The 18,992-nt window shown below is 46.2% G+C and overlaps 1 protein-coding gene across 25 annotated transcripts in view; it reads right to left on the bottom strand.

Moving 5' to 3' along the window:
• MAP4 (microtubule associated protein 4) overlaps positions 1-18,992 on the bottom strand; it is a 173,905-nt gene that overhangs the window by 26,249 nt on the left and 128,664 nt on the right. Inside the window, exon 1 of one of the 25 annotated variants that reach the window (XM_066351642.1) lies at positions 10,557-12,064. The exons of 23 other annotated variants lie outside the window; for them this stretch is intronic. In XM_066351642.1, coding sequence (XP_066207739.1) covers positions 10,557-12,021 — 1,465 coding nt within the window. In that variant the 5' untranslated portion in view covers positions 12,022-12,064. Of the gene's footprint in view, positions 1-10,556; positions 12,065-18,992 lie in introns of those variants that run through there. One more of the 25 variants, XM_066351638.1, reaches the window with a different exon arrangement.

Below are 18,992 nucleotides of genomic sequence, written 5' to 3'. Positions count from 1 at the left end.
TTAAATTTTCTTTATTTTCTTTTTTTAAAGATTTTATTTATTCATTATAGAGAGGGGAGAGAGAGAGAGAGAGAGAGAAGGGGGGAGGAGCTGGAAGCATCAACTCCCATATGTGCCTTGACCAGGCAAGCCCAGGGTTTTGAATTGGCAACCTCAGTGTTTCCATTAATTTTTTTTTTTACAGAGACAGACAGTGAGTCAGAGATAGGGACAGATAGACAGGAACGGAGAGAGATGAGAAGCATCAATCATTAGTTTTTTGTTGCGCATTGCAACACCTTAGTTGTTCATTGATTGCTTTCTCATATGTGCCTTGACCACGGGCCTTCAGCAGACCGAGTAACCCCTTGCTTAAGCCAGCAACCTTGGGTCCAAGCTGGTGAGCTTTTGCTCAAGTCAGGTAAGCCCACGCTCAAGCTGGCGACCTTGGGGTCTCGAACCTGGGTCTTCTGCATCCCAGTCCAATGCTCTATCCACTGTGCAACCGCCTGGTCAGGCTGATTTAATATTTTGATAAAAATTTTTACATCCAAGTTCATGAAGGATATGGGTCTGTAGTTTGCTTTGTGCTGTATTTGTCTGTTTGAGGTATCAGGATTATACAGAGCACATAAATTATTCCCTTGGCCCTGGCCGGATGGCTCAGTAGTATAGCGTCGGTCTGGCGTGCAGGAGTATCGGGTTCGATTCCTGCCAGGGCACATAGGAGAAGCCCATCTGCTTCACCCCTCCTCCTCTCCTTCCTCTCTGTCTCTCTCTTCCCATCCCACAGCCAAGGCTCCATTGGAGCAAAGTTGGCCCGGGCACTGAGGATGGCTCTATGGCCTCTGCCTCAGGTGCTACAATGGCTCTGGTTGCAGCCGAGCATCGCCCCCTGGTGGTCATGCCGAGTGGATCCCGGTCGGGTGCATGTGGGAGTCTGTCTGACTGCCTCCCCATTTCCAACTTCAGAAAAATACAAAAAAAAAAAAAAAAAAAAATTATTCCCACCTCTGCCTGACCACTGGTGGCAGAGTGGATAAAGCATTGACCTGACATGCTGAGGACCCAGGTTGCCAACTCATCTGCCTTGAGTGCAGACTCACCAGCTTGTGTGCAGGGTCACTGACTCGGCTGAAGCTCCCTGGTCAAGGCACATATGAGAAAGCAATCAATGCACAACTAAACCGTGATGCAACTACAAGTTGATGCTTCTCATCTCTCTCCCGTCTTGTCTGTCTCTTTCTCACTTAAAAGAAAATACCCTCTCCTCTGATATTTTTTTATGTGCAAAGTTAGTGTTAATTATTCTTAATTATATAGTAAAATTCTCCAGTGAAAGCATCAAGCTTCTTAATTAAAAATTCAATTTCATGCCTGACCAGGCGGTGGCGCAGTGGATAGAGAGTTGGACTGGGATGCAGAGAACCTAGGTTGAAGACCCCGAGGTGCCGGCTTGAGCGAGGGCTCATCTGGTTTGAGCAAGGCTCACCAGTTTGAGCCCAAAGTTACTAGCTCACTCAGTCTGCTGTAGCCCCCCCACCCCCGTCAGGGCTCATGTGACAGGCCAGTCAACGAATAGCTAGGGTGCCGCAGCAAAGAACTGATGCTTCTCATCTCTCTACCTTCCTGTCTGTCTGTCCCTATCTGTCCCTCTCTCTGACTCTGTCTCTGTCACACACACACAAAAAAATTCAATTTCATAATGGTTATTCAAATTATCTATTTTATATTGGTTGAGTTGTGGTAATTTGTGGTTTTCAAAAAATTGGTCCGTTTTTTCTCAGTTGCTGAATTTGTGAGTATAAAGGTGCTTCTAGTATTCCCTATCACAATTTTGAGGGCTGGACTGATATCTCCCCTGTTGCTGTGATTGGTGGTTTGTGTTTTTTGTTTGTTTTAGAGACAGAGAAAGAGTCAGACAGGAACAGAGAGAGATGAGAAGCATCAATCATCAATTTTTCATTGTGACACCTTAGTTCTTCATTGATTGCTTTCTTTTTTTTTGTATTTTTCTGAAGTTGGAAACAGGGAGGCAGTCAGACAGACTCCCGCATGCACCCGACCGGGATCCACCTGGCACACCCACCAGGGGGTGATGCTCTGCCCATCTGGGGCGTTGCTCTGTTGCAACCAGAGCCATTCTAGCGCCTGAGGCAGAGGCCACAGAGCCATCCTCAGCGCCTGGGCCAACTTTGCTCCAATGGAGCCTTGGCTGCAGGAGGGGAAGAGAGAGATAGGGAGGAAGGAGGGGGGAGGGGTAGAGAAGCAGATGGGCGCTTCTCCTGTGTGCCCTTACCGGGAATCAAACCCGGGACTCCTGCACACCAAGCCGACGCTCTACCACTGAGCCAACCAGCCAGGGCTGATTGCTTTCTTATACGTGCCTTGACTGCGGGCCTTCAGCAGACCGAGTAACTCTTTGCTCAAGCCAGCGACCTTGCGTCCAAGCTGGTGAGCTTTTTGCTCAAGTCAGATGAGCCTGCGCTCAAGCTGGCGACCTCAGGATCTCAAACCTGGGTCTTCCACATCCCAGTCCGACACTCTATCCACTGCGCCACCACCTGGTGATGCGGTGGTTTGTGTTTTGTCCTCATTTTGTCTTTTGTCAGTTTCGTTTAAGGTTTACCACTTGTATTTTTTTTTTAAAGAACCAACTTTTGGGCCCTGGCCGGTTGGCTCAGTGGTAGAGCGTCAGCCTGGCGTGTGGGAGTCCCGGGTTCGATTCCCGGCCAGGGCACACAGGAGAGGCGCCCATCTGCTTCTCCTCCCCTCCTTCTTCTCTCTCTCTCTCTTCCCCTCCCGCAGCCAAGGCTCCATTGGAGCAAGGTTGGCCCGGGTGCTGAGGATGGCTCTGTGGCCTCTGCCTCAGGCGCTAGAATGGCTCTGGTTGCGGCAGAGCATCGCCCCCTGGTGGATCCCAGTCGGGCGCATGTGGGAGTCTGTCTGTTTCCAGCTTCAGAAAAATACAAAAAAATTTTTTTTAAAAATCCAACTTTTGGTTTGATTGATTTTGTTTTCTTGTTTACAATTTCACTGATTTCTGCCTGCTTTTTTTTCTTTTTTAAGTGAGAACAGCAGAGTTACTGAGACAGACTCCCACATGCACCCCTACCAGGATCCACCAGGCAATCTCCTCTGATGGTCAAATCAAGCAAGCTATTTTTAGTACCTGAGGCTCAGGAGCTCACAAGCTCAGACCAACCAAGCTATTCTCAGTGCCTGGGACCATGCTTGAACCAATCAAACCAATCGAACCACTGGCTTTGGGAAGAGAAGAGAGAGGAAAAGGAAGAGGGAAGGGGGAGAGAAGCAAATGGTCACTTCTCTGATGTGCCCTGACCAGGAATCAAACCCACTGGGCCAATGCTCTCTCTACTGAGCAAACCAGCCAGAGCCTCTGCTTGCCTTGGATTTATTTTGTTCTTCTTTCTCTAGTTTCTTAAGGGTGAGAATTTATATATTATTGACCTTTCTTTTTTCTAATATAAGTACTAGTGCTATAAATTCCACTAAGAGCTCTGCTATCGCTGCATTCTACAAATTATGATATGCTGTATTTTCATTCAGTTAATTGCTTTTTTTAAAAATAGCATTTACCTTATTTATTTATTTTAGCGAGAGAGACAGAAAGAGGGAAGATAGGGGCAGACAGGCAGGAAGGGAGAGAGATAAGAAGCTTCAATTCTTCGTTGTGGTTCCTTAGTTGTTCATTGATTGCTTTCTCCTGTGTGTCTAAATGGGTGGTGGGGAGGAGGCTACAGCAGAGTGAATGACCCTTTGCTCAAGCCAGCGACATATGGCCTCAAGCCAGCAACCATGGGGTCATGTCTATGATCCCATGCTCAAGCCAGTAACCCTACACTGAAGCCAGATGAGCCTGTGCTCAAGCTGGTGACCTCAAGATTTCAAACCTGCATCCTCCAAGTCCTAGTCCAATGTTCTACCAACTGTGTCACTGCCTGTTCAGGCAGTTGTTATTTTTAAAATTTGTTTTGAGCCTAGCCTGTCGTGGTGACTGTAGTGAATAGAGGGAGTTGACCTGGAACGCTGAGGTTGCTGGTTTGAGGCCCTGGGCTTGTCCAAGCAGGCACATATGACAAGCAATCAATGAATAACTAAAGTGAAGCAGCTAGGAGTTGATGCTTCTCACTCCCCACCCCTCTGTAAAATCAATAAATAAAATATTTTCTTTTATTATTTATTTTTATTGATTTGAGAGAGAGACAGGAAGGGAGAAAGGGAAGAGAAACATCAATTCGTAGTTGTTTCACTTTAGTTGTTCATTCATTGCTTGTCATATGTACCTTGACAGGAGGGCTCAAGCTTAGCCACTGACCCCTTGCTCAAGTCAGCAACCTTGGGCTTCAAGCCAGTGACCATGGGATCATGTTGATGGTCCTGAGCTCAAGCCGGCAACCCCATGTTCAATTGCAACCTCTGGGTTTCGAACCAGGGACCTTAATGTTCCAGGTCAATCATTCTAGCCACTGTGCCAACACCTGGCAGGCAATAAATAAAATCTTTTTTAAAAAAAATTTGTTTTGAGAACTTCCTGTCTGACTGATAGATTATTTAGAAGTGTACTGCTTAATTTCTGTTTGAATGTTACTGTGGTCTTTCTGTTATTGGTCTCTAATTTGATTCCATTATGAGCAGACACATTCTGTATATTCCATATGACTTCAATCCTTTAAATGTATTTTTATTTGTTTTATGACCTAGGATCCACCTTAGTGAATGTTCCTTGGGACTTCTGTTATTGTATCTTATCTTTTAGGAGAGCTGCCTTTAGCCATACTGCTGTTACTAGGTGGAATTTCCATAAATGTGAATTGGATCTTGTTGTTTGGTAATACTGACCTCTTTATCTTATGAATATTCTGTTCTGTCAATTGCTTAGAGATATACAACGTCCCCAACTATAATTGTGGATTTGACTATTTCTTCCTACAACTCTATCAGGTTCTGATTCTTGTATTTTGAAACTCTGTTTTTGGGGGGGCATGTATACATTTAGAATGGCTATGTCTTCTTGGTGAACTGATCTTTTGTCTGATATTAATATAACCAGCCACTTTTTTTTTTTTTTGCATTTTTCCGAAGCTGGAAACCGGGAGGCAGTCAGACAGATTCCTGCATGCGCCTGACTGGGATCCACCCGGCATGCCCACCAGGGGGCGATGCTCTGCCCATCTTGGGGCGTCGCTCTGTTGCATCCAGAGCCATTCTAGTGCCTGAGGCAGAGGCCACGGAGCCATCCTCAGCGCCTGGGCCATCTTTGATCCAATGGAGCCTCGGCTGCGGGAGGGGAAGAAAGAGACAGAGAGGAAGGAGAGGGGGAGGGGTGGAGAAGCAGATGGGCACTTCTCCTGTGTGCCCTGGCCGGGAATCGAACCCGGGACTCCTGCACGCCAGGTCGACGCTCTACCACTGAGCCAACCAGCCAGAGCATAACCCGCCACTTTTAAAGAAAATTAATGTTAGTTAGCATTATATATTTTTTCCATTATTTTTTACTTTTAACCTACCTATTTTCTTATGCTCAACATGTTTTTTTTGTTTTGTTTTTAAGCGAGACAGAAAGACGGATAGGGACAGACAGATAGTAAGAGAGAGAGATGAAAAGCATCAGTTTTTCCTTGCAACACCTTAGTTGTTCATCGATTGCTTTCTCATATGTGCCTTGACGGCGGGGGCAGGGGGGCAACAGCTGAATCAGTGACCCCTTTCTCAAGCTGGTGACCCCACACTCAAGCTGGTGAGCCCATGCTCAAGCCAGCAACCTTGGGGTTTCGAACCTGCGTCCTGTCCTCTGTATCCCAGTCCGATGCTCTATCTAGATCTTTTTCTGCCCTGGGGTAGAGGCCTGGAAGACACAGGCCAACTAGTGCTGCTAGGAGCGGAGAGCACCTACCTTAATTGCCTTCTGCTGCTGGAGGGAAGGAATCCTATCTAGGCCACCCTGTTACTAGGAAGAAGGCTGGAAGACACCAGGCCTATACGTGCGTCTGGTGCTGTCTCCTGGTGTGAAGTAGGGAATGGGTCTCCCTATCAGTGTGAGCGGATCATACTGCAGTGCTGCCAGGGGACCAAGCCTGCACCTGCTGCCAGATGTGGAATGAACAACAGGTTGGCCCTCATGAGCTCTGCTGACACTGTACCTGCAGGACGGCTGAGCCCACTGCTGCTGCTGGATATGGGCAGGGAAATGGCTTCATCACTAAGACTTCTACTGGGCTTCTTTCTTGTTTTTTTGGCAGGAAAGAGCAGGTTTTTCCTTTTTCCTTTCTTCCCTTTTCTTCTTTCCTCCCCTCCCCCTCTCGTTTTCGCTATGCTTGTTGATTTCAGGTTGCAGGTGCGCTCCAGTACCCAAACTGGGATATATGGACAAATATAAAGAAAACCAAGTAACTCACTTAACTGCTCTTCCTGAAGCCCTGAGGTCCCTACCTAGTCTGCCCTCTCCCTCCACCTTTCAGGTTCCTTTCATGATTATCTATTGAATTGTTTCAGAGTATTTAATTCTACTTATTTGAAAGAAATACAACAAAGAGAATCAATGTCACTTTGTCATGGTAGGTGGTTTTCTTTTTTTTTATTTTTTGTATTTTTCTGAAGTTGGAAACGGGGAGGCAGTCAGACAGACTCCCGCATGCGCCCGACCGGGATCCACCCGGCATGCCCACCAGGGGGCGATGCTCTGCCCATTTGGGGTGTCGCTCTGCTGCAATCAGAGCCATTCTACCGCCTGAGGCAGAGGCCATAGAGCCATCCTCAGCGTCCGGGCCAACTTTGCTCCAATGGAGCCTTGGCTGCAGGAGGGGAAGAGAGAGACAGAGAGGAAGGAGAGGGGGAGGAGTGGAGAAGCAGATGGGCTTCTCCTGTGTGCCCTGGCCGGGAATCAAACCCGGGACTCCTGCACGCCAGGCCGATGCTCTACCACTGAGCCAACAGGCCAGGGTGGTATTCTAATTTAAAAATCATGTGATCTGTGCACAAGCAGAAATGATGCTTTCCTCCCAGCTGAGGCTTCTTGCCATGACCCAGGTCCTTTGCCTCAGGGGTATATACCAACCAATTGTTAGAGACCACCACCCAAACGTCCCCACAGTTTTAGGGGGAAAAAGTCTGAAACAGAACTGCTGCACAAAACTGCTCCCTTCTGTGGAACCTTCCCAGTACTATCTGCTGGGAAACCCAGGGTCGAAACCACTGCACCACCTTCAACACACTTCTACCTCTACCTCTCACTCTCTTCCCCCACCCCTCTCTCTCGCCCTCCCCCTTATATATCATCCAGCTTTCAATTTCACTTGATTTCACCTCTGACATAATTCCCCTATCATGACCTTGATATTTCACCTGCTACTAATACCTGAATCTAATGGTCACAATAGGATTTATTTTGCCTTTGATCTTCTGTCTTCCAGTTCATTTTATCTACTGAGAGCAGGTGAGCCTTTATTTATTTATTTGACTGATTTGAGAGGAAGGAGGGAGAGAGAGAGAAGGAGGTGGAAAGAGACAGGAACACCGATTTGTTCCTGAATGTGCCCTAAGAAGGGATTGAACTGGCAACCTCTGTGCGTCAAGATGACACTTGAACCAACCAAGCTATCCATCCAGGGCTCCCATTATTTCTTGCCACAATGCAGATGGCTCTGGCCTGTTTGCTCAACCCACACCCTTTTCCAGAGGAGCCTTACAGATGAATGAAGTGGGCAAGTCTGAATGGCTAAGACTGGTTAACAAGCCTGTGGTACCTGGCACAGAACTGTCTGGACCAATCTGAGCCAGTAAGATTTACTCGCTCTTTTTCTAAAAGAAAGAAAACTTCAGTCATGCAATCTTGGGTCCTTGAGCTATAAGGTAGCATAAAGCAGGGCACAGAGCCCCAACCAGGTCAACCCAATGTCCTATGCAGACCAGAGTCACAAAGCAAAAGGTAAGAGATGGCAGAAAAAAACCAGTTTCCAGAAAGGAATAGAATGGACCACATATTTAGGAAGAAGCAGAGGTCCTGAGAGACACACATAATGGCTGCAGGCTGGCTCCACTTCAAATTGGATTCTTTTACAGACCATCACTAAATGACTTTTTTATTTTTATTTTTATTTTTTTTGTATTTTTCCAAAGCCAGAAACGGGGAGGCAGTCAGACAGACTCCCGCATGCGCCCGACCGGGATCCACCCGGCACGCCCACCAGGGGGGGATGCTCTGCCCATCCAGGGCGTCGCTCTGTTGCAATCAGAGCCATTCTAGCACCTGAGGCAGAGGCCACAGAGCCATCCTCAGCGCCCGGGCCAACTTTGCTCCAATGGAGCCTTGGCTGCGGGAGGGAAAGAGAGAGACAGGGAGGAAGGAGAGGGGGAGGGGTGGAGAAGCAGATGGGCGCTTCTCCTGTGTGCCCTGGCCGGGAATCGAACCCGGGACTCCTGCACGCCAGGCCAACGCTCTACCACTGAGCCAACCGGCCAGGGCTGTAAATGACTTTTTATAAATTTGAGTTTCTCTAAGTGTGCTTCCATCTTTGCAATCAAATAATTTTTTTTTTTTTTTTTTTTTTGGTGACAGACAGAGAAAGGGACAGACAGACAGGAAGGGAGAGAGATGAGAAGCATCACTTCCTTGTTAGGGCACTTTAGTTGTTCATTGATTGCTTTCTTATATGTGCCTTGACTTGGGGGGGGGGGCGCTACAGCAGAGCCAGTGACCCCTTGCTCAAGCCAGCGACCTTGGGCTCAAGCTGGTGATCCTTGCTCAAACCAGAAGAACCCATGCTCAAGCTGGCAACCTTGGGGTTTCAAACCTGGGTCCTCCGTGTCCCAGTCCGACGCTCTATCCACTGTGCCACTGCCTGGTCAGGCACAATCAAATAATTCTTATTAGAGTGCCCCGTAAACACTCATCATTTTTCTTCTAATTAACATGAGCTGTCTAGATTTCATACCTTTGTTTCTATCGGTCCCTATGGCTAGAAGGCTTTCTTCAACATTACTAGGCATCCTAGGTTTCCAAGGCCACCTTTTTCCAAAAAGTTTCCATGATTCACAATCCTATTACCGATACTACCACAACTAGGTCATGAATTGCTTGAGGATAAGGACAATTGCCAGTGCCTCGAGAGTGACTGGCATGTGGTAGGCATGCTGAATAAATGAATATTTGTATAGTATCTAGCAGAGCCAGCATTTAAACATTATCAGGTAAATGAATCAGTGAGGTTTGTTAGTCATTTAAATTCATTCCCATCAGTATGAAGTTCTGTTAGCGTGAACTAGGATGAACTTGTTCTGAAATAAACAAAAATCTTTATGTATTACCACCTAGAAGGTATCTGGCACTGCACTGGGAACTTGGGGATCAATAAAAAGAGGACACAATTCTGTCCACAAGGACTTTATGTTTCTGCCACAAGTAGAAGTCAGTCAAAGCACAGGATACCAGCATTCGTGCCATCTTGGGGGTCATAAGAAACTATAGGAGACATATGAAGGTTCCTTGCCCATCTCCATTGAACCCCCCCACACAAAACAACAAAAATCCTGTCAGTCTTCAAAGGTCCTGTTTCAATTACCCCTCCCCTAAAAATACATCTAATTTTAAAAGAAAAAGAGTAAACGTTTTCATTACATATGTACTGAGAGATAAATGTTAGAGAAAATAGTTCCTAGTAAAAAAGGCTTTTACAAATAAAACCCATGTTTTAAATCCCCATTAACAAGCTTGTGAATGATGGCCCTTTGTGCTCAAACTGGACTCAGAGGAAAACAAGCTTTTTTTAGACCACCAACAATAAGAGCCATGAGGAGATGGGGGTGGGGACGAGAAAAAAGGGCCAGAAGACACACAGAAGGCAGCCACAAAGACCTCCGTTTATTAAGTGCAAGTCTCTCTCTCTCCTTTCCCTTCCTCCCCACAAATCCTACCAAACTGCACACCGAAAGAGAAAACCAGAAGCAAGGTTGGGTTAAATATGAGGAACAGAAAAAGAATATTAAATAGCCAGCTTTAAAAGCCTCTTTTTCAGCTTGAACAAAAGTAAAACGTTCTCAAAAGCAAAACAGGAAACAGAGCTTACACCCAGACTGTGCTACTTAATGAGAGGAGGTCAGTGCTGATAAACCCACTGTGAATCTCCACAGTGACAGATTTTCAGCAAGGAAACCAATCAGCTGCGACTGGATGATACAGGGCTCGGGAACCATCTGATCCAAACCAGCAGGGAGCTGAGGGGTAAAAAGATGGGGGTGCCGTGGGCGGGGTGACATAAGGTCAAGGAAGGGGCTCTCTTTCTAAGGCCCACCACCTCCTCTGACCCCATCAGCCCACACGCTCAGTCCACACTATCCATCCTGCCAGCAGACATCCAGGCTGACCCAGCCACATTCACTTTGTTCCCTTTCTCGCCTTGCTCTCAGCAACCTTCCACCGCCACAGAAGCAAGCCTTCCCCAGGCAGTCACACGCGGCAGCAGCAATAGGCTGCCTAACGCTCCTGCAAGTAACCTGTCACTTTGGTTCCTTCCTTGCTGCCTGCTTGTTCCCCATGGAGGCAAAATTTAGAAACATACCATCACGTGGGGTCTCTTCACACAGGAACGATGGAGAGCTCTGCGTCGCAGTGACCTCGATTTCTCTCGTCCCTGCCAGAGCTGCCTGTCCTGGCGGTTTCTCGCCCCCCTGGCAGACTTGGGAGCATGAATCTGTGCTGGTTCCACTAACATCTTCTTGTCTTTTCTCCTTACTGCTTACTTCAGGAATCTGCTCCAGCGTACACTGGAGATACAGCCCAGCAGCACCCAGTTCTTTCTTCCCAGAGCTGCTGCTGCAGCGGCTGTTCAAGTGGGTCGATTCTTCTTTCTTCTTGGTCACTGGTTCCTCACAGACGGAAGGAGGGCACTCTTCGGTGGACAGGCTGGGCAGTTCCCCAGGGTTCAATCCGTAGTTAGCTGTCTGGTCCTCAGACACTGTCATGGAGCGCCTTACGGCAGGAGCCCCCGGCTTCCTGGGTGTAGGAATCGACGCTGGGCGACTGGGGAGAGGCAGCAGGCCAGGAGAGAGCTCTTCTTGGGCAGGGGGTTCTGGATATTTATCTGCAAGGTTGACAGCTGGGGGAACTGAGAGGTGGGAACATTCAGACAGGGCCCGGCGCATTGCCTTTTTCTGCTGGGGGGCTTGGTTGAATAAAGCCCCCTCCCCAGTAGAACTCAATTTCTCCAACTCCTTATCATGGTCTTTGACATGAGAGCTGGCATTCAAGTATTCCTGGGTGACCTCCACCATAGTGATTGGTGGGATAGCGGTGGGTGAACGCTCAGTAGTGGGGGCTGGGCGGGCCACAGACACAGGTAGTGAGGACCCACATTCAAGTTGCCCCAAGTTATCACTCCCCACCCCAATCACCCGGCAACCACGGGTGACACCATTCTCCTTTCCTGGAGTTGCTGCCCAGGAGCCCTGACAGCTTGGAGCCACTGGATGAAAATTGGGGTTCCAAACACTGGTTTCCTGCTCCTTAACAGGGAGGTCAGCAGCCCCAGGGAGATCCGGCTCTGGTTGGCTCTTTGTCTCTGGCCCATTCTTCTCTGCCACCATCCCCTTAACTGTAGAGGCTTTGTTTTGGTCTGGCCCCTCTCTGGGTCCCAGCTGGAACCTGGCTGTCTTCTGGTGTACCAAGTTCCCCGCTGAGGAACGGCAGGAGTCTGAAATCACATACCTGCTCTCAAGGTGACCCGAGCTTGCTTGATACTCCCTGTCCTGCACGTCAGTGCTGAGCTCTTTGTCTAGCTTCCCCTCAAAGAAGCAGAGCTTACTCGGCTCCAGGAAGCTGGTATTTTTCACAAGTCCGTCTTTCAGCTGCTCGTCCACGCTGACATTGAGCCCAATTTCATTCAGCTTGCCTTCCGTCTTCTGCCACTCAAACCCAGCGTGGCTGACTTCCTTCGGGGAGTCCATCCGGCGGTCCGCAGGCTCGCCCTGACCGAGCTGGCTGTACGCGGCCGTGTGGGAGGCTGGCTGCCTGTCTGCGAGCGACATCGTCCTTCCCACTGCTCTCCCCCCGTCGCTACTGCAGCTCTAACACCACCTACAATCTGGCGGTGACATCACACCAAGTCCCCAGCATTAATGACAAAACCCATCTGTCCCCCAATGCTCCTCTCAGCTCACACAGTTGGATGCTAAATCTATTTACATGTGTAAAAGGAAGAAGGAATAAATCAAAAGAAAAAAGACAAAATCTGCTACTTTCTGCATGTTCAAATGTCACCATGAAACTGAAAATGTAATTTCTGCACAATTGTACTCAGCTTACATCTGCAATTTAAAACAGGGTATGGTGCCAATGTGGGTGCTGAGGATAGTAATTATTCTGACTTTCACTGATACAGACCCGTGTATACCTACACATTCACTGATCTGACATTATGTGCACACTTCTACATTCTCCCACTCAAAAACTGTTTTAAAAATATGGAAGACTCATTTGCCAATCCCCAGCCATAACCTTTAAAGAACAATGATTCTAGAAAATTGCTCAAATTTTCACTTAAAAATACCCCATGTAATATGAAAATTGGAGGCATTCATTTCTCAGAGGAAGAGTGGATTTGCTGTCATAGCAACTTACCAAATTCACTTGAAAACTAATTTGGAGTCCCCAAAGCCCAGTGAGATCTTCATCTGTTATACTACGCACGTGGAAGTTTTATAATAAAAATTCATTTAAAGACTACAGCAGTTTCAGGGCTTTGGGGACAGGTATCCAGTTATAAGACAATCATGTGACAACAGCCCTCATATTTTCACTCCTGCCCCTGCTCCCCTAGGTTCTTTGGACAAGCAGGGTCCCTGCCTTCTGCACCAGCCCTGCTCTTTCCAGCCTAATGAGCACTTAGTTGCCAAGTAACACACTGAAGCAGTGTATCTTCCTCTGACCTCTGGAATGTAGGGGCCCTGGCAGTCTGGCTTGGTGTTTTACCCACCCACCAGAGCCCAGTGCCCCTCTTTAATTGATGATGGTCCTTTGCTGCCCTGGCTTTTGAGTTTATAAACTGTACATTCAGGACTAAACGATCTACAAAAAATAATTCTCGGGGGTGGGGTGTTACACTTAAAAGATAGGCCATTGTTTACCTTGAACAAAGCTGATCTTTGTTGCCTTGCCTGTAAGTCACTATCTCGTACTAAGACATAAACTGTAAAATATTTTATCAAGAATACAGAAGCCTGACCAGTGATGGAGCAGTGGACAGAGCATCATCCTGGGACACTGAGGTCCTTGGTTCAAAACCTCAAGGTCATCAGCTTGAGTGTGGGGTCACTAAATTGAGGCCAGGGTCACTGGCTTGGCTTGAGCTCCCCCACCCTTGTCAAGGCACGTACGAGAAGCAATCAATGAATTAAAGTGAGCAACTACAAGTTGATGCTTCTCATCTCTCTCTCCTACCTCTCTCCCTCTTCCTTCCTGACTCCCTCTCTCTCCCTATCTAAAATCAATAATAAGAAGAAAATCTCAGCTGTTTTAAAAAAGAAAGAATACATAAGATATCCTTTTTCAAGATGAAGAAAAGTTAGCTTGAGCCTGATGTGTGGTGGCACAAAGAATAGAGCTTTGACCCGAAATGCTGAGGTCCCAGGTTCGAAATCCCGAGGTCATCAGCTTGAGCACTGGTCACTGGCTCCAGTGAGGGCACATACGAGAAGCAATCAATGAACAACTAAGGTAAAGCAACTTTAAGTTGATGCTTCTCCCTCTCTCCTCTTCCTCTCTTCCTTCCTGTCTCTCTCTCAAAATCAATAAATAAAATTTTTTAAAAAAATTTAGTTTTAAAAAAATCCATTTGCAATCAACTACAATAATTTGGTTATAGTTTTTTTAATAATGCTTTTAGAAAAACAAGGCCAAGTTAAAATTATTCTTCCTTTGATCTATAAAGTGTGAAGAGATGACCAAGGTCCATCCTAGGACAGATTTCTTAACTGGAGCCTCTGTTCCCAAGTACTTACCTTCTCTACTATATATACTACTCTCAACTTTACTTAAGTCCCCAACTAGTGTGCAGGACCCAACCTCATATGCCCTTTACATCAACCTCAGTACCTAACACAGGGCTATGTTCATGGTCATAAGTGTCAGTGATGCAATGCTAAAAGAAAAATAGGAATTTCCATTTAATCTGAGCCTCATATATGCCTCTCCTCCCCCTTGACCTTAAGTAGTTTAGAAGTAATACATGTCGAAGAACAATAAAAGTATACTGGTCAGGAGTTAAGGTTACCTTCCTCTACAACAAAGCTCTCACCAAGGCAAAGGAAGTGAGGATATACAATGAAATGCAGACAGATCCAACAGGCTTGGTATTCTACTAAGTAATGGGAAAAAATGATAGGAGAGCCTTGGGTACAGAAAGGCTTAGTGATGCAATCCAGTCGAAGTCAATTTGGGCTTTCTTATCTTTGTAAATATGTATTTTATAACCAAATAATGTAATTATGTACAATATATGATGAAAGTTACGACCATCTGGTGTTGCTACAGTGCAGTCTAAACATGCCAGAGGAAGTTTTAGAAAATACCTTAGAAATCAGATGCTTCAACAAACCCACCCACTCAACTAGTCACTCCCCACAAAACACACACACACACACACACACACACACACACACACACACACACACCTTACCTTCAATTTAATGACACCTTCTATCTTTGCTTTGTAGGGGAAAAAATAATTTGGCTTGGATTTAGAAGACCAGGTTTTTACATTTCTATGCCACTTAATATGATAGTTCTGATTCTGAGCAATTTCTATAACTGCTCCTAGTCTCAGTTTCTTCATCCATAAAATGGGAGGAATCTTTTTGGTGCCTTCCAGGTTCACACTTTTAACACTGTCACATCACAATAAAGGTTCCAAACACACATTCAAAGAATCACAGGTCTGCTGCAATGTCAAATGACAATGTGATTTTTTTTTTTGACAATGTGATTTTAACTTGGGGCTCCAGAGGCCAGTTTATACAATAAATCCCACACCTCCTCAAGCAAGGGAACTTCCAGCACCTCTGAAGAAAATGACCATCTGAGATGGCTGCCATAATCTGAAAGGGCAGAGAAGAGCCTGCGTGAAGAACAAGCCAAACCGTCCCCACCAGTAGCAAAACAACAACAACAAAAAGACAAAAGCCAAGGCAATAACCAAGATTGCAAGTCCCTGCTACCTTCAAATCTCACACACCCTCCCCTCACCGATTTTCTCTATAAAACAGCAAAACGTGAGTCAGCTCAAAGACCAGATGCAGGAACTGGGAGAATGAAGGTGGCTAGTCACCACGGAGTACATATTCGGGACTGGAGTTCGTACTGCGGATGAAAAATGTGGTTAGCCTGAAGGAAGAGAATGAGGTGGTCAGCATCTGGTTACTACACCAGGCAGAGCCTTCAGAGTTCCAGGGCTCAAGAGTGGGGCAACTGGAAGCAGCAGTCTGGGAATCCGTGGCCAAGGAGTACAAGCCTAGACAAGAAGTCCTAACTAGCGGCGAGTACCTGAGACACCATGTCAGCTAGATGTTCGGGCGTGCACATAAGGCTGGTGTCACCCAGGGATCTGAGAACAGGAGAACCTAACATAATATGGGGACACCACAGAATCCACCCCTTGTGTAGGTGTGAAGTTTCACAGACATAAAAAATATTTCACAAGGTTAAGTTAACACAAAGAATGTATGTACCCAATGCTACTAGGTTAAAACAGAAATTAAAACTGAAGAAATGTACTTAGGTATGAAGTAGGTTTTCAGTCTCCCAGTAGGGAATTTGATACGATATAATAAAGTATAAGCCCCTGGACTTGGGAATTAGTGGCACAGGAACTCTGATAGAAAAGGTAAACAACCTGACATGTGGTGGTGTAGTGAATGGAGCATCAGACTGGGACGCGGAAGGCCCAGGTTCGAATCCCGAGGTCACCGGCTTGAGCAAGGAGTCACTCGGTCTGCTGTGGCCCCCCGGTCGAGGCAAGTGTGAGGAAGCAACCAATGAGCAACTGAAGGGCCAAAGCAAGGAGTTGGTGCTTCTCATCTCTCTTCCTTCAGGTCTGTCTGTCCCTCTCTCTGTCTCTGTCTGTCTCTGTCTCTGTCTCTGTCTCTCTCTCTCTCTCTCACACACACACACACACACAGAAACAAATCACCAACTACAAGAAACACCATACAAACTCTAATTTCGGCAACAAATTAAGAAACAAGAGAAAAGAAAAGGTAGCTGTCAAAATCTGGAGGAACTACTTAAAAGAAAGTAACATCCCATTCTCCACATCTTTTAGATCCAGGGCCATTCATGAAATCAGCACTACAAGGACACTGACATATGTTCTATGGTACAGACCCAGAATGATGGCGCTCCTCCAACTTAATCATCTTATTTTACAGAAAAGCAAATGGGATCCAGAAAGGAAAAGAATGCAATGGTTTCTCTAAGCTCAAATTGTGAGTTAATGCCTGACCAGGTGGTGGCACAGTGGATAGAGTGTCGGACTGGGACACAGAGGACCCAGGTTTGAAAATCTGAGGTTGCTGGCTTGAGCGTGGGCTCATCAGCTTGAGTGCAGGTTTGCTGGCTTGAGTATAGGATCATAGACACGACCCCATGGTCACTGGGTTGAGCCCAAAGGTTGCTTGCTTGAAGCCCAAAGTCACTGACTTGAGCCCGAGGTTGCTCGCTTGAACAAGGGTTCACTGGCTCTGCTGTAGCCCCCCCCCCCCCCAGTCAAGGCACATATGAGAAAACAATCAATGAACAACTAAGGTGCTGTAGCAAAGAATTTATGTTTCTCCTCTTTCTCTCTCTCCCTTCCTGCCCACTAAAAATATATATATATATATTATATATATATATAATTAAGTAGAATAATCAAAATTTACTAAACTCATTTCAAAGAATATTAACTGCTCTTATTATAAAATAAGGTGAATAGTAGCACAGGATTGATTGAGGGTGAGAAGAATTTAATATAGTACTGAGCACACAGTACATTTATTTTTAGTTGTGTGAAATATAAAATTTTCAATAAACCTCATTAATATGTAGCCAGTAAGACAAAAAAGGCCAGAGAATGAGAGAATAAGTGGGAAGGAAGCAATAAGGAAAGGAACTTCATAAATGACACTACTGTTAAGAAAAGACATTACTAAATGGGTACTTCTCCACTTGTAAAATTGTAACATGTTCTAGCCCTGGCCAGTTGGCTCAGTGGTAGCGCGTCGGCCTGGCGTGCAGGAGTCCCAGGTTCGATTCCCGGCCAGGGCACACAGGAGAACCGCCCATCTGCTTCTCCACCCCTCCCCCTCTCCTTCCTCTCTGTCTCTCTCTTCCCCTCCCGCAGCCAAGGCTCCATTAGAGCAAAGTTGGCCCGGGCACTGAGGATGGCTCCATGGCCTCTGCCTCAGGCGCTAGAATGGCTCTGGTTGCAACAGAGCAACACCCCAGATGGGCAGAGCATCGCCCCCTGGTGGGCATGCCAGGTGGATCCCGGTCAGGCGCATGCGGGAGTCTGTCTGACTGCCTCCTCGTTTCCAACTTCAGAAAAATACAAAAAAAAAATTGTAACATGTTCTAAAATTACCACTCGTTTTTTCATCTGCTGCACATATTTTATTTATGTACTGGGCCTTGAAACTGTTAGGATTTAGACTTTATAAATTCTGGCCTGTGGTGGCACAGTGGATAAAACATCGACCTGGAATGCTGAGATCACTGGTTCGAAGCCCTGGGCTTGCCCAGTCAAGGCACATATGGGAGTTGATGCTTCCTGCTTCTCCCCCCTTTTCTTTCTTTCCTTTCTTTCTTTCTTTCTCTTTCTTTCTTTCTTTCTTTCTTTCTTTCTTTCTTTCTTTCTTTCTTTCTTTCTTTCTTTCTTTCTCTTTCTTTCTTTCTTTCTCTCTTTCTCTCTCTCTCTCTCTCTTTTTCTTTCTTTCTTTCTCTCTCTCTCTTTCCTTTCTTTCTTTCTTTCTCTCTCTCTCTCTTTCCTGTCTTTCTTTCCTTCCTTCCTTCCTTCCTTCCTTCCTTCCTTTCTTTCTCTCTTTCTCTCTTTCTCTCTCTCTCTCTCTCTCTCCTTCCTTCCTTCCTTCCTTCCTTCCTTCCTTCCTTTCTTTCTCTCCCTCTTTTTTTCTCTCTCTCTCTCCCCTCTCTAAAATGAATAAATTAGACTTTATAAATTACTTCAAGTTTCAAAGCAAGAGAATTTCTCATCATAAATGGACATTCCCAGCTGTTGGAAGACAGTCAATGGGCTCAAGCAAACTAAATAAAAAGAAATGAAACCAGCTGAAAAAGGAGGCATGGCTGTCACTGCAGCAGAGGGAAGGGACTCTCCATACGTATCCACAACAGTCCCACTCACAGCACAGCGTGCTAAGTGCACTGTCCCTCACAGCTCTCCTTGGCTTCCAGGCACACAACTATTGTGGAACTACAGCAGACACTATAGTCCATTACGAGTGCCCTTCAAACTTCACAAAAAGCACAGTCCCACAATAAGTCCTTTACTGACAAGTTTAGCTCAGATTTCCCAAAGTATCTCAATGTTCCCTGATTAGAATAACATGCATAATATGTGAAGAAACCTTCTGCTAAAGTTTCCCCAAACTAGAGAGTGCCAACCAGGGACACTGAGGTCCCAGGTTCAGAGCCCTGAGGTCACCGGCTTGAGTGTGGGCTCATCTGGCCTGAGCACGGGGTCCCCAGCTTGATGCGGGATCACTGAAATGATCCCATGGTCATTGGCTTAAAGCCCAAGGTCGCTGGGTCAGCTGGAACTCCCCCTCCCCCATCAAGGCACCTATGAGAAGCAATCAATGAACAACTAAGTAACACAACTACAAGTTGATGCTTCTCATCTCTCTCCTTTCCTGTCTGTCTCATTAAATACATATTATAAATACATACATACATACATAAATAAGAGAGTGAGACATGGGGATAGATCTAGTAGATATTAAAATATATT

This window comes from Saccopteryx leptura, chromosome 10 (assembly GCF_036850995.1).
Source record: "Saccopteryx leptura isolate mSacLep1 chromosome 10, mSacLep1_pri_phased_curated, whole genome shotgun sequence".
Classification (NCBI taxonomy): domain Eukaryota; kingdom Metazoa; phylum Chordata; class Mammalia; order Chiroptera; family Emballonuridae; genus Saccopteryx; species Saccopteryx leptura.
Note: the sequence above shows the minus strand (reverse complement) of the source record. Positions and strands in the feature narration are given on the sequence as shown.